Source organism: Elephas maximus, chromosome 1 (genome assembly GCF_024166365.1).
Source record: "Elephas maximus indicus isolate mEleMax1 chromosome 1, mEleMax1 primary haplotype, whole genome shotgun sequence".
NCBI lineage: Eukaryota > Metazoa > Chordata > Mammalia > Proboscidea > Elephantidae > Elephas > Elephas maximus.
The window spans coordinates 12612536-12627392 of NC_064819.1; the positions used below are offsets into that span (position 1 = coordinate 12612536).

At 43.4% G+C, this 14857-nt stretch overlaps 1 protein-coding gene across 6 annotated transcripts in view; it reads left to right on the plus strand.

Annotated features, from left to right (window-relative positions):
- Positions 1-14857, plus strand: part of CD86 (CD86 molecule) — a 121477-nt gene that overhangs the window by 70062 nt on the left and 36558 nt on the right. For all 6 annotated transcript variants that reach the window (XM_049877878.1, XM_049877869.1, XM_049877887.1 and 3 more), the window contains exon 2: positions 12041-12090. In XM_049877878.1, coding sequence (XP_049733835.1) covers positions 12045-12090 — 46 coding nt within the window. In that variant the 5' untranslated portion in view covers positions 12041-12044. The remainder of the gene's footprint in view (positions 1-12040; positions 12091-14857) is intronic.

Genomic DNA, 14857 nt, shown 5'->3' on the forward strand with positions numbered 1-14857 from the left:
CCTCCCAGTCTGTCTTAGTCTGGAAACTCTGCTGAGACTTGTCCACCATGGGTAACCCTACTGGTATTTGAAAAAATGGTGGCATAGTTTCCGGCATGACAGCAAATGGAAGCCACCACCATACAACAAACTGACAGACACATGGTGACAGATGAGTATGTGTAGAGGATGAGAAGTGTATTCTCAGCACTTTCCGTCTTATTGTCAAGACCCTGAGACCTTGACACTGGATAGGGTCCCATTCCCTGTTCTCCTTTCTTTCATGGGCACGATTCCTTTCTGAGCTAAACTTACTGTTCAAAAAAATCAAGTTGAATTTAACTCTTTAATGGCTAAAAGCAAAAAAATCTGTCCCTTCAAGCTAGTATTTGCATTTTTACAGGGGCTTTCAAAAATGCCTTAACCCAAGGAATGAGTAATATGGGAATTCCGAGCACAGGCAGGGCCGGTGTACAGGATGGGTACAGGGGGACGTCCCTTAAAATATGCCCTTGAAACATTGGTTTTTCTGTCTGTGACCATGACTCTGGTTCTGAGAGAATAAGGAAGAGGCCCCACTAGGGGCATGGCTGCCTTTTAGTGCATTCTGTGACCCTCACTCCTGGTGGGCAGAGCCCTCAACTGGATGTGCGCAGGCTCAGAGAAATATGACTTAGGCACTTAGACACCTGCTTGACTTAGGCACTGTTTGGCAAAAAAGGGGAAAATGGCTTCCAAACCCAATGATAATTTGAGAAAGCGGTGCTCCTTGACTCAGAAAGGTCCAATTCTAGACATGACTAGGAAAACTGGATATTTTTATACAAACTTGCTTTTGGAGGAGCACAAAAGCTGAATGCTGTGCCCATGCTCAACTCTTTTCTTCCTGGCCTGTGAGAGGAATGGACTCTTAATTTTAATCCTTTAGTCACCTGCAATATCGAGGGGTGAATGAATGAATCCTTCCACTCATGAATCTGCATAGACACTTATTCTTTGTGCCTAGCATCTTTGATGCTGCTTTCTTTATATCTATGTGGAAACACTATTCTCCCAAATGGGTGAAGAAAAGGAGAGCTAATGAAAGGAAGCTAAATGTTGGGTGAAAAAATTCTCTACAAACTGGGGCCAAGGAGGATTTGCTCCATGGAGGGGTTGGCGTCCAAGTCACATATGTTGTATAGGAGATGTGGCTGATAGAGCTTAAGGAAAGCAGAGCTCAGAATAGGTGACCCGTATCCATGGGAGACCATCTCAGGTGTCCCCTCAGTCATCAGGGAGTGTTTCTATTTGTATCATTCCCACCGCCCTGTCTCCATGCTGGCCCAATCTCCTCACCTCAGGCCTATGAACTTTCAATATTGAATTGACTTTCTTTAACCAGACAGATACCAGCCCTCACCTCCTTATTAAGGCTACTGACAGGATTATTTTTTCCAAAATTTCATCATATCGTTTTCTGCTCCTAAACTATCAAACCAAAATTCCAATTTTTAGAAAATATGTAAACTCCTTACCTGACTTTCCAGCACCTTTTAGCCAGCTATCCTACTCTACTTGCAGAAACTAATTTCCCAATATTTGTCCAAAGCCTGTCTTCCAGCCCAGCCAGGTTTTCTTGTGGCCGTATAGAAAGGAAATTGTTGTTCCCCCATTTTCGTGTTTCCTTATACTTGTGGCCCAGAAAATTGCTAAAGAATATTATACTAATAAAAAGTGTTGAAGGAAGGAAACCCAGTATTAGGCCTGTGTCCTCATACGTGTGTGTGCACACATGTATGTATCAAGAATGCAGCTGAGATATTTACCCAGCTAAACTCAAACTTTTAAAAGTGACTCATCACATTAACTGGTGTGATGAGATGCATTAACCAGGTGCATAGGTTGTACCTTATCACGAGTCTGTTTGAGGGGCAGTCATGGGAGGGATCGTTGAGAGCTTGCAAAGTCTTTCAAATACAAAGGCAAATGGCCACCACACTGAATTCTAGAAAGCCAGCAGTTCTCTGAGGAAGACTCTGTTAAGCAATGCAGTGGCCCAGGCTGACAGCTCTCATGTGCACGAGTATCAAAATGAGTGTACCTAGTTAGAACCAATACTGGGTGGAGCCTCATCCGCCAGAAATGGGCTCGTTCCTGCAAGCATTGACATGCCTGGCTCATTTTGTTCCTGTCACCAGGGTACGGTTCTGAAACTAAGTCTGACCCACCCTTTGAGGTCCAGTTCAATTTTTTTTTTTTTTTTCTGGGTACATAACCCTTCTGGACTATGCTTGCTGCTCTCTATCCCTTCTAGAGCCCTGAATTACTTGTGGCCAGCTTAGCAGGCCCTCCACAGACAGGGGTAGCCTCTAAATGTATCATAGTGTTGGTTGTTATTGTTGTTGGTGGTTGCTTTTGAGTTTACTCCAACTCCTGGTGACCCCATGTGTTACAGAATAGAACTGCTCGATAGGTTTTCTTGGCTGTAACCATAATGGAAGCAGATCGCCAGGCCTTTTCTTCCACAGGGTGAGTTCGAAACGCCAACCTTTAAGTTAGTAGTTGAGCACAAACCATTTGTGCCGCCTAGGAGACTACACAGAAATAAGAGGAATCAACTGGATGGGTGTGTTAGGAGGGGGGAGGCAGCGTGTCGACGTTTTTTTCTTAATGGTTCCTTCTTCTGAGAATGCAATGAGAATTTAGAGGTGAACTTCTTAAAAGTTAGTGTTCAACCTCCCTCCCAATTCCAGAATCACTGCTAAAATGTCTCCTCTAAATTATTACCCTACTTTTACTTGCACAGTTCTGGCAGTGGAGAGCTCATTACCTTATAAGAAGTCAAGTCCTTGGTCATAGCACTCGACTGAAAGTCCTTCATCATCTGGAGCTGACATCTGGCTCCCTATAACTTCCAACTATTGAAACTACTTGCCCTTCAGCAATTGTGCATGTGTCCTTCCATGGAAGGCCCCTTATGTATTTACAGATGGCCATTTTGGAGCTCTGGTGGAGCAGTGGTTAAGAACTCGGCTGCTAACCAAAAGGTTGGCAATTCAAATCCACCAGCCCCTCCTTGGAAACCCTATGGTACAGTTCTGTTCCGTCCTGTAGAGTTACTGTGAGTCAGAATCAACTCGATGGCAATGGATTTATTATGTGCTTTGGAGTCTTCTGTTCTCCAGGTTCATTACCCCCTGGTTCTTTTAACTGTTCCCCATTTGATATGATTTCATTATTCCCTAGTGAATTTTGCTGCTCCGTCATTCAAGTATAACCAACTCGCTGAACGTGATACTGCAAGTGGTGTGGTCTGATCTGCATAAAAGACAGTGATCAAATGCCACACTGCTACTGAGAAGAAATTAATTTATGATGAGCCGTGCCACACTAATATTTAAGTGATTTTTGCACTTATTGTGGATAGGCTATTTCTCTATTCTCCACTTACCTAGTTGTTATTTTAAAACAAGTATAAATCTTCACACTTATACTCAGGAAATCTGTCTTGTTAGCTTTAGCCTCTCTTTTTAGACTTTATCAGTGTTAATTCCGCTGATCAAATTAATAGCTGTGTGGCTCATTTTTGTGAGCAGTATTTGAAAACACAAGGATGCTTTCATTCGTGCTTTTACTAAGTCTGTGAAACTGAAAAAGTAAAAAACAGAGCCTGGTAGCACCCACCAGGGCATCAGTCTGTTAAACAAGAATGATTCCTGCCCCTCAGTTATTAAATGAGTGAAGGAATGAGCAAACGAATGAGTGAATCAATACCTTGTCCTCATCCCCTATATTTAATCCATTGCCATGTCCTGTTGATTTTATCCTAAATGTTTCTTAATCTATCCACTTTTCTGCATTTCTGCTGCCACCACCCTATGCCAAATGAGTATCTTCTCTCACTTAAATACTGCATTGGCCAATCGATTGGTCTTCCTGCATCTGTTCTAACTTCCCCTCTATCCATGTACTTACACAGTGGACAGATTTATCTCTTCAAATGCAAACCTGATTATGTCATTCCTCTGCTTTAATTTCTTGAGAGGCTTCCCCTTGCTCTAGGGATAAAGACCCATCCTTTACTGGCCCATAAGACAAGCATGGTTTGACCCCTGTTGTCCTCTCCAGCCTCAAGGCCCACCTCTCTCTGCATCTCAGCCACATTGACCTTCTTGCACCTTCTTTCATGTCCTCTCCTGCCTCAGTGCCTTTGCACGTGCTATTCCCTTTGCCTAGAATCCTTCCTAGCCACCACCCAGCCTTCACCTAGTTAGCACCTACTCAATCTATTCTGTTATCTGTTGATGCATAACCAACTGCCCCCAAATTTAGCAGCTTTAACAAAGTTGTCGTCAGGAATTTGGGCAGGGCTCTGGGTGATTATTCTGTTCTTCATGGCATCAAACGGGGTCACTTCATGGTATTAGCTGGTAGATGGGCTTGTCAGGAGCTGCACTGCCCAATTCAATAGCTACTACCCACATGTGACTCTTGAACCCTTGAAATGTAGCTAGTCCAAATTGAGATGTGCTAGAAGTATAAAATACCCACCAGGTTTTGAAGATTTAGTGCCCTATAAAAGTAAAATATCACATTAATAATTTTTGTATTGATTACATTTGAGATGATACTGCTGTAGATAAATTGAATTAAGTAAAATAAATTATTAAAATTATTTTTACCTGTTTCTTTTTAAAATTTTCACATGCCTACTAGAAAATTTCAGCTTACCTGCGCAGCTTGCATTTTTGGCTTGCGTTATATTTCTCTGGCACAGTGCTGATCTAGAGCAGGAGTCAGCAACTTTTTCTATACTGGGTCAGATAGAAAATGTTTTCAGCTTTGCGGGCCATATAGTCTTTGTCACAGCTACCCAGCTCTGCATGGTAACATGAAAGCAGCCACAGACAATAATTAAACAAACGAGTGTGGCTGTATCCCAATAAAACTGTATTTATAAAAACAGGTTGTGGGCCAGATTTGGTTCACAGCCCATAGTTTGCTGACCAGAGATCTTGAGGATCCAAGAATTGATTCACGTGTTTAGTGGTTTGGCCAAGATGGCTGGAAGGCTGGGCTCAGCTGGGGCAGTTTTCCTAAACTCTTACACATGGCCTCTCTGGTATGGTCATCTCCAGGTAGTGAAACTTCTTACATGGTGGCTCAGAGCCACAGAAAGAATGTTCTAAGGCTTCTTATGACCTAGCCTCAGAAATCCCAGAACATCCCTTCTACTGTCTTCCATTCATCAAACAAGTCACCAAGTCCAGCCCAGATTCAAGGAGAGGAGAATTCAGTTCTACCTCTTCATGGGAGAAGTAGTGAAGGCTCTGTGGCCATCTTTAACCTACCATACTGTTCTTCAGATCTCAGTTTAGGCTAGGCCTACTACAGCTTTTTCAAGTACCATGAAGCCCTCCTTTGTAACACTTATCATAGTTATAGTTATGTATTTATTTGTATGATTAGTGGGTCATTGTCTTGCTCCTCTACTAAAATGTAATCATGAGAAGAAAAACTTTCTGATTTTTTTCATTTTATATTCCCAGCACCTAGCACAATGCTTGGCTCAATAAACTATTCAGTGAATGAACAAATACTATTAGGGTACAACTTTGCAGCCAGCCAACTGTACTAATGTGGACCCCACATTTCTCCATATTGCCCTTAAGCATATCACGAAAGAATTTGTGAGAAGCCTTCTTAAAATTTCAGATACATTCCAGTCCAAGCAACCATCTTATTTTGCAGTTCAGAAACCTTGTGGAAAAAAAAAAAAGGAAATAAGCCTACCCCATCCCTCCCATCACCTCAAAGATAGTAAAAGCTCTCTAAAGATCTAGCTGGAGAGCCCTGGTGGTGCAGTGGTTAAGGGTTCGGCTGCTAACCAAAAGATCTGCAGTTGGAATCCACCAGCGGCTCCTTGGAAACCCTATGGTGCAATTCCACTCTGTCTTATGGAGTCACTATGAGCCAGAATCTACACCAACAACTTTTTGATTTGGAAAGGTCTAGCTAAGTCCTGGTGTTTTGACAAGTAATTCGGTGCAGCACGACACACCCAGAGGGGAAACAAAGCCCCAAGAAGCTTATGCTCCCAACCTTCTGGACTTTTAACTCTCGTCTCACCCAGCTGGGAGCACTGGTCCAGCAAACCTGGCTTGTCCAGCTGTGAGTGTGAGCTGGCAGGAGGCTAAGCCCTCCCTGAATGCTGGGCTGAGGCAGACCCAGTCCTTCCATGGTGGTCGTGGGGTTTCCTACTTTGCTTGGAGCAAGGACATTTATACATACTGGGAGGAGCTAAGCGTTGCTGCCGGCCATACTGGCCTGGAGCTTGAATGGCAGTTATTTGTGGACACTATCTTTCCCTTTAGCACTGGCTGAGGGACCAAAGCCTATGCCTCTTTAGATCTCCCATAACCTCTCGAATGAGTCTGACACTGAGTACATTCAGTAAATGTTTGTCTGAAAGACTATCTCAATGAATAATCTTCCTCCAATACCTGCAAACATGCCAGCAAGTTTCCTGATACCTTAAATGCCACAGATATTCTAGACAAAGATGTGAAATAGGAAGCATTTTGCTTTGTCGTTCTCCAACGCCCTTCTTGGAACACTTCTCTCACTTCCTGTCTTGTCATATTTGCACTCCTCAGTCCCACCCCACTTCTGGCCACCTACACCCCCTCGTACTGCCCTTTGCCTGCAAAAGATCTCATATGCTCCTTCAGACTTGAGACTTAAAATACACCCCTTATTTGCCTCTGTCTTTTTGCCCAAATATTCCTATTTCCACAGAGCTCTTCTAGGTGTGGTTTAGATGGAACAGAGTAATGTGTGCCTGAAGCTAAACCACTTGGGGAAACTGATCAACCGTCCATGGTTAGAGCAGAGAAGAGCTCTCTGTGCCTGACACACAAGGGGTGCTCAAGCAATATTTGTAGAATGAATGGAAAGAAAGTCTCCTGATGGAAACGGACACTTGTGCCCCTCTCCCACCCCCGTCCCACACTATCTCCTGAGCATCCCATTCTGATTTCAGGATCTACCACCACACCTGGTCTTGGCATGTACTGCTCCCCTTTTACCCTGAAAATAGGTAGAATCAGAATCCTTTCTGCTCAGGCAGAACTGAAATTTGCTGGGATTTTTAAAGGAACTACACTAAAGTGTTAAAAAGAACACAGTGAAGCTGCATGGGTTAAATCCCAACTCTCCCATTTACTAGCTCAGTGGCCTAGGGTAAATTCCTTAATCTCTCTGAGACTCCTTTTCTTCATCCGTAACATAGAGGGAAACAATCCCATCTTGTTATGAGGAATAATAGTACAGTTACTCATTAGTCTGATTACAGCCAGAGTGCTTCTTAGATACGAAGATGGTGAGACTTTGTTTTGTCTCATGTACTTTGGACATGTTACCTGGAGAGATCAGTCCCTGGAGAAGGACATTATGTTTGGTAAAGTAGAGGGTCAGTGAATGAGAGAACACCCTCAACAAGATGGATTAGCACAGGGGCTGCAACAATAGGCTCAAACATAGCAACGACAGTGAAGACTGTAAAGGACAGGGCAGTGTTTTATTCTGTTGTACTCTGAGTTGGAACCTACTTGACAACACCTAATAACAACAACACTATAACCCAAAAACAAACCCACTGCCATCAAGTCAATTCCGACTCATGGCAACCCTATAGAACGGAGTAGAACTGCCCCGTAGAGTTTCCATAGGCCAGTCATAAAAAGTCAGTAATCATGGTGTCTGATGGGTGCAGCATACATGGCGGCAACGCTTCTTAGGTTTCTGACCAGCTCACCCACCTCACAAGGCTTATTGTGCTCAGAGTCGACAGAAATCTCCTCTCAGAGAATCCCCCCACAAATTCTTAGGTTCTTTCCTCTCCCATTCCCCTTTTTGCTCTCCTTCAAAAGCAAGAGTTTCTACTTCATAGACCTTCTGGAGAAAGCAGTGACTTGTGGTTGTGGTTGAGGGTTCATTCCTAAGGGCTCTTCTTCAGAGCCAGCAAGAAAGGATTTTCCTTTCCTACCATATCCCTCCCACACATATCATGACTAGAGTTGAGAGTAATTCTTCACATGGGGCATTTATATTTTGTAAGAGGGTCATGTCAATCTTGAGTATTTGAGCGCCATGTTTTAATAGGTTCACTGATGAACTAGAATGTCCCACGTGTTGTCCAGGATGGTGTGTAATCTCTAATTAATTTTAATATTTGTGAAGTTGACCAGAAGGACTGGAGCTACTTAGCCAGGTCATTGAGGAGGTATGTGACTGCTGTCCCCAAATCCTTTAAGGGCTTTGGCAGAAGGGAGGTAGGCTTACTTGCTGAGGACAAAACCAATGCCAATGAGAGGAAGTTAAAGAGGCAGCTTCTAACTCAGGGGAAGAGAGAGTTTCCAAAAAGAGAAGTCAAATATGGTATTGACATTGTCTTAGTTATCTAGGGCTTCTATAATAGAAATACCACAAGTGGATGGCTTTAACAAACTGAAATTTATTTTATCACAGGCTAGAAGTCAATATTCAGGGTGCTGGCTCTAGGACAAGGCTTTCTCTCTCTCTATGTCAGCTCTGGAGGAAGGTCCTTGTCTCCTTTGAGCTTCTGCTCCTATGTGATCTTGTGGCCTGACAACTGTCTTCCCCCATTTCTGCTTCTTTTGCTTGCTTGTTTAATCTCTTCTATATCTCAGAAGAGGCTGACTTAAAACACAGCCTACACTAATCCTGTCTTATTAACATAACAAAGAAAACCCATTCCCAAATGGGATTATAACCACAGGCATAGAGGTTAGGATTTACAAAACATATTTTTGGGGGACATGACTCAATCCATAACAGACTTCCTTGTGAGATTGTGAGTGCCCCATCACTGGAAATATTTTTTTAAATGTTGGTTGACCATCTGTCAGAGATATTAGCAGCATAACAACTGCTATATGGGGAACATTTGTTAAATGCTTACCTACCTTGTAGCAGGGACCAGGCTTATTGATTCCTATGCATCACCTCCTTTGGTGTTCAGAAGACTTGTTGGGTAGGTACTTTTATTATGGCCATTTTTACAGATGAGGAAAATGAGGCACAAGAAGGTCCAGTAACTTGCCCAAAGTTTCACAGCTAGTAAGTGTAGAGCTGGGATTTGAACTCATGCACTCTACATCCAATCTTCGGCCAAGATTTTCCAGTGCCATGTAATTATCTGAATTGAAGGTTAAATTTATAGCAAAATACAATTTGATTTTGTGTCCCTGTTTGACATGTAAGCCAAAAATGCAAATCAGAAAAAAAAAAAAAAAAACTTTTGGTTGGGTCAGGCATACTGATTTCTAGTTTATAAACAACGGGAGATCCCTACATCAGGTAGTTCAAACTCAAAGCATTCCCAGTCCTCAGATACTGCGGTTAATAGGATGCTGTTGGTGATCTACTATGAGGAAGGGCGCGGAAATCAAATGAAGAACTCTGTGTCACCAGAACTCTGGTGTCATATTTGGACCAACCAGTGATTCCTAAGCTCTGAAAACTGTGGAAACTACTGGAGGGGAGGCAGAGAGCAATCTGGAGCCAGCTAGTTCAGTTCATATGTTGAACACCTACCGGGTATTTCAGCAGCTGAATATATTTGCATCTTATTGTCTTCAAGTGCTAATTTCCTACATATGAAAGAGCTCCTACAAATCAGTAAGAAAGATAATAAAAAGTCCAACAACCCAAATTAAAAGTGGGCAAAAGAATTATGCAGACAGTCCATAGAACAGGAAATACTATCTCATACATATGAAAAGATGCTCCTACTCACTCAAAGTAAGGGAAATTCATTTTAAAATTGCAAAGAGATATCATTTTTACCTTTCCTGTTAGCAGAGATAAAAAATTTGTTAACATGCAGTGTTGGCAAAAGACATGACAGCAAGCACTCTCAGGTTTTGTGTGGTGGAGTATAAACTGACATAATCTTAGGAGAGAGCAATTTGTCAATACTTGTGAAAATTAGAACTGCAAGTACCCTTTGACGTTTGGTCAAGCAATTCCACTTCTGTGACTATAGCCTACTCCCATACATGTGTGATATGTTCAGGGTTATTCACTGTGGCAAAAAAAAAAAAAAATGGAAACAACCTAAATGTCTATCAAAAGTGGTTGTGAAAATAAATTATTACCATTCATCCAATAGAATAATACACAGCTGTTAAAATGAAGATATTCTGTATGTGCTAATACAGTCTCCAACATGGTGGGTAGGTGTGCAGAGCAGTGTGTATAGTATGCTACCATTTGTGTTTAAAAAGAAGAAGAATATGGCTGTACATATATACATATATATTTTTTTGCCTTGAATAACTGTAAGTAGAGGCAAGTTTTTTTTTTTTTTTAGAGGCAAGAAACTGGCGCAGTCAGCCCAGTTACATCTGTGGGAGAGAACTAGATGGGTAGGGTAGAAAGCCTTGCTTTCCCTATTTATTACCTTTATATATTAAATTTAGTACCATGTGCAGGTATGATCTACTCAAAAAAAATTAATTAAAAAGTGGAGGTTATAGTTTAGATGGCTTAGTGGTTAAAAGCTCAGCTGCTAACCAAAAAGCCAGCAGTTCGAATCTACTAGCCACTCCTTGGAAACTCTATGTGGCAGTTCTACTTGGCCCTATAGAGTCATTATGAGTCAGAATCGACTTGACTGCAAGGGGATTGTTTGTTTGTTTGTTTATAGTCTAGAAGATGAAAAATATAACAGAAACACTTAGCCCAATACCATGTGTTTGGTACCATGAGAACACAGAGGAAAGGTGTCCAGCACAACCCAAAGGGATCAGAGATGGCTTCAAAAGAAACTACCCCCCAAGGAAGAAAGTTATTTCTGCTAATTTCTGGACAGCTGTGCTTCTTCTTCTAAGCACTGGTTTATTTTTATCTTATGGACAGTCCTATGAATTAATTCACTGATCAGGCTTCCCTTTTTACACTGGCTGTTAAAAAACCGCGATCCAAATTTGTGTCCTGCCCGCGTACTAGGCAGCAGATTTCTACATTTAGTGTTTAGTGCTTGGCTTCATTTTACAGCCCTGACTTTGGTTTCCACCCGTTTCTAACGTTGGTCGTCTTTTCTTACTATACGCTTCTCTGAAAGCTACGCTACATCCTTTCTCATATAAGAAATTGAAGTAAGTGGGTGAGTGGAAAAGGAAGGAGAGGAACAGAGGAAGAGAGAGGAAGAAATCTTGAAGCCATGAGTGTCATTGTACTTGGCTCCGTCAGGTAGATGATGTAAATACTCCAGTGCAGTGGTTTTCAACGTGTGATCTTTGGACCAGCAGCATCACCATCACCTGTGAGTTTTGTCAAAAATAAAAATTCATGGGCTGCACCTGAACCTACTAAATCAGGATCTCTGGGGATGAGGACCAGGGAAGTTTAACAGGCTCTTTGGGTGATTTTTATGCACACTAAAGCTTGAGAACCACAGGGGAACTGTGGAAAGGAAGTGTGATGTCTAAACATAAATACTCTCCGTTTGGCCTATCGTACTCACTGTATTGGTCAAGGTAAGTAATGCTAACTGCTGAAATAAACAATCCCCAAAATCTCAATAGCTTGACACAATAAATGTTTCTTTTTTGTCCATGCCACAGTCAAGTGTGGATCAGTAGGGGTGGAGGCGGGGTCTGTTTTAGTCAGTGAACAGGTCCCCCCATAGAGCAGCTTTGCCATCTTCTAGGTCCTTGGACTCCTCCTCTGAGTCCTCTGCATCCAAGAAACAGGAGAGGGAGGAAAGAGAAGGGAGGTGTTAGGGGCCAGATCTAGAGGTAGCATCCTCCCCTTCTACCCATGCATGCATTGGCTGGAATGCAGTCACATGGCCTCCTAACTTCAGGGGTAGCTGGGAAGTATGGCCTCACTGTGGAGCTAGGAGGAAAGGAAATGGTTTTGGTGAACGCGTAGGATTGTTTCTGCAACGCTCATGAGCCCGTACCCCAAACTCCACTTGTCATGTTTTGGTGAAGACTGGTTTTCAGCTTTGTTTTCTAATCAAGTTTTATCTTTTCTTTCTCAACTCCAGCACTATGGGACTGAAAAGCATTCTCTTTGTGATGGCCCTCCTGCTCTCTGGTAAGAACCCTCTGACTTTGTAAAGATGTAGGATCCTTCTGCTAACTCCTGATGAGGCTGAACACTGCAAGTCTGGGCATGAGACTTGGTAGATTTTACTTACTTTCTACCCAGGGTTGCACAATACCACATGCAAAAAAGGCTTTCCTGGAGAAGAAGAAAGTGTAGTGATTGAGTCTAGGTGTCTCAGCTGGTGGCAGGCAGGGCCAGCCTGGGGTTAAGGCCCTGCTGCTTGTGTGCATCCTTTTCCTTTGCCATCTCACACCCGTGGTCCTAGATGCACAGAGCAGGGTGGACTGGACCATCCGGCAGTGCCCAGGGAGCCAGACCAACACCACTGGAGCTTGATGCTTTTGCTCCACACATACTCCATTCTGGTCTTCTCTATCCCCATCTCTGGCATTCTCAGGCCCTTAGGAATAGCTGGTAGACTTTCCAAAGGTCTCCTTCTACTAGGGAGCATTGATCTGCCTGTTCTCTGCCTTCCCTCTCCCCCTCCACTCTCCTCTCCCAGTCCACCCCCTCAGGCCACAGCTGCAGCTCTGCTACTTCCTACTTCAGTGGCTAGTTTCATCAGCAGTTAGTTGCACCGTGAAGCTAGTGAAGCTGAAGCCTCAGGGCCTCTCATTGCACAAGCCCTTTTCAGAGCCCCTTCCAAGACCGCATGGTCGGCGCTCACAGAGTAGTCACACGTCCTGTGTTTTGACAAAATTTACATAAGTAAAATATTTTAACCACAGTGAGTTAAGACCCATGTCCCTTTCCACTGCAACTTTCTCTCTATTACCTTCTCCTCCTGTTGGGTGGTGGGGTAGTAGCTACAGGCCTTTTGTATTTGTAATTTTGTGTTCTTTTTCTAAAAGGCCCCCCTCCCAAGTTTTATAAGCTTCAGGCCCCACAAAACTTGGACCATCCCTGTTAGCTGTGCCTCTCTGGGTTTCAGTTTCATCATCTGTAAAATGGGGTTGGCCAAGGTCCCTGCCGTGCATCCTGTGACTCTGTGACTTTCAGTTTCTCCTGGCCTGCCCCTTCTTGTTGCTCATTTTCTCAGCGTCAGCATGGAGAGGGAAGCCATCCAGCCATGGTGAGAGCAGACGGGGAGGCTCAGCTGAGCCTGCGGTGCAGCTACAGCAGTGCTCAGGCCACCCCCAACTAACCAGGCCAGCTACACAGCGGCCTCCTCCTGGTCACCACAACCAGGCCCTTGGCCTTTGTTCCCAACCCAGCCATGGGTAATGAGGAGCCAGGGTAACAGGGAGAGACGCTCCCTCGTACCAGTGGTGGCTGTGACAGGCCTTTCGCGCTTTCTGTTTTCTGCTTAGCACCTAGGAACTTTTTGAGTCTATGAGCGTGAGGTCTATAGATGTGTTAACTGATCGCTTCATCGATTTAGGTGGCAACAGCAGCTTCCACCTCCCAGGGCTGATGATCTGCCACTTTAGTTCTTGGGGACATGGAAGGTGTGTGTGAGAGAAACACAGAGAGAGAGGAGAGACAAGACCCTAGGGAACATTATCCAGCAGGACCTCCTTCCCTTGTGGCTTCCAATTTTATTTGACAAATACATATGTAGCACTTACCCTGTGCCAGGTTCTTTTCTAAGCACTTTATAAATATTAACTCATTGAAACATCACAGTAGGTCTGTTCAAAGTGATGAACTCATTGTTAATCACTTTTAACAATGATTTAGATCTCGTTGTTATCCCCATTTACATATGTGGAAACTAAAGCCAAGAACAGGTAAGTAATTTGTCCAAGATCAGCACCATAAAGGGATACTGAGTCCACTCTGTTGGGTGTGAATTGAAGCTCTGCCAACCATTACCATTTTGGAGCCCTGATGGCGCAGCGGTTAAGAGCTTGGCTGCTAACCAAGAGTTTGAAACCACTAGCTGTTCCTTGGAAACCCTATGGGGCAGTTCTACTGTGTCCTTTAGGGTCACTAGGAGTTGGAATCGACTTGATGGCAATAGGTTTGGTTTTCTGGTGGTGCAGTTGTTAAGAGTTCAGTTGCTAACCAAAAGTTTGGTAGTTTGAATGCATCAACAGCTCGTTGGGAACCCTATGGGGACAGAGTGCTACTCTGTCCATATAGGGTCTCTGTGAGTCGGAATCGACTCGAAGGCAATGGGTTTGTTTATTTTTGGTCACTTAACATTATGCTGCATCTCCTAACTCTTGCTAGTGAACCACCCATAAGTGGTAGGATTTCTCCTTTGGGGACCTGAGTGGCTTCCGTGGGTAACATTGCTTCCGCCTTATCCATTTTCACAAGCTCCGCAACAGCATGCCCTCTGCCTTTCCTGTAGCCAGCACCTCAGCTGTCCCTAAAGCTTGGGCCCCAGCCCTTCCCATCACATGACCAGCCCAGCTGCTGGGACCTGGGAAAGAAGGGAAAAATGCACTGAACACAAATTTTCAGAAAAGACTGAACTGAGACACCACTTCCTCCTAACACCCTGATTTTGCAGACAGAAAGTGAGAAAGCAAAGCCAAGAAACTCTGCCAAAACTGAGTCCAGGTGTCACTTTTGCCCTTGTCTTATCTTTGAAACTCTGCTTGGAAAGCTCTTAGCTCCTACAAAGAGAGTTATCAAGATTGAAACCTTGAAAATAACTCCCCCAACTGGTAATGGGTTATGTTCTATGGTGATAAGAGAATAAGTGATTATATTTTGGGCAGTAAAAATTAAAAGCGCAATAGGAAAATGGTGACATTTGAATAGAAAAATATTACACACTATTAAACACACACACACAGAGGCT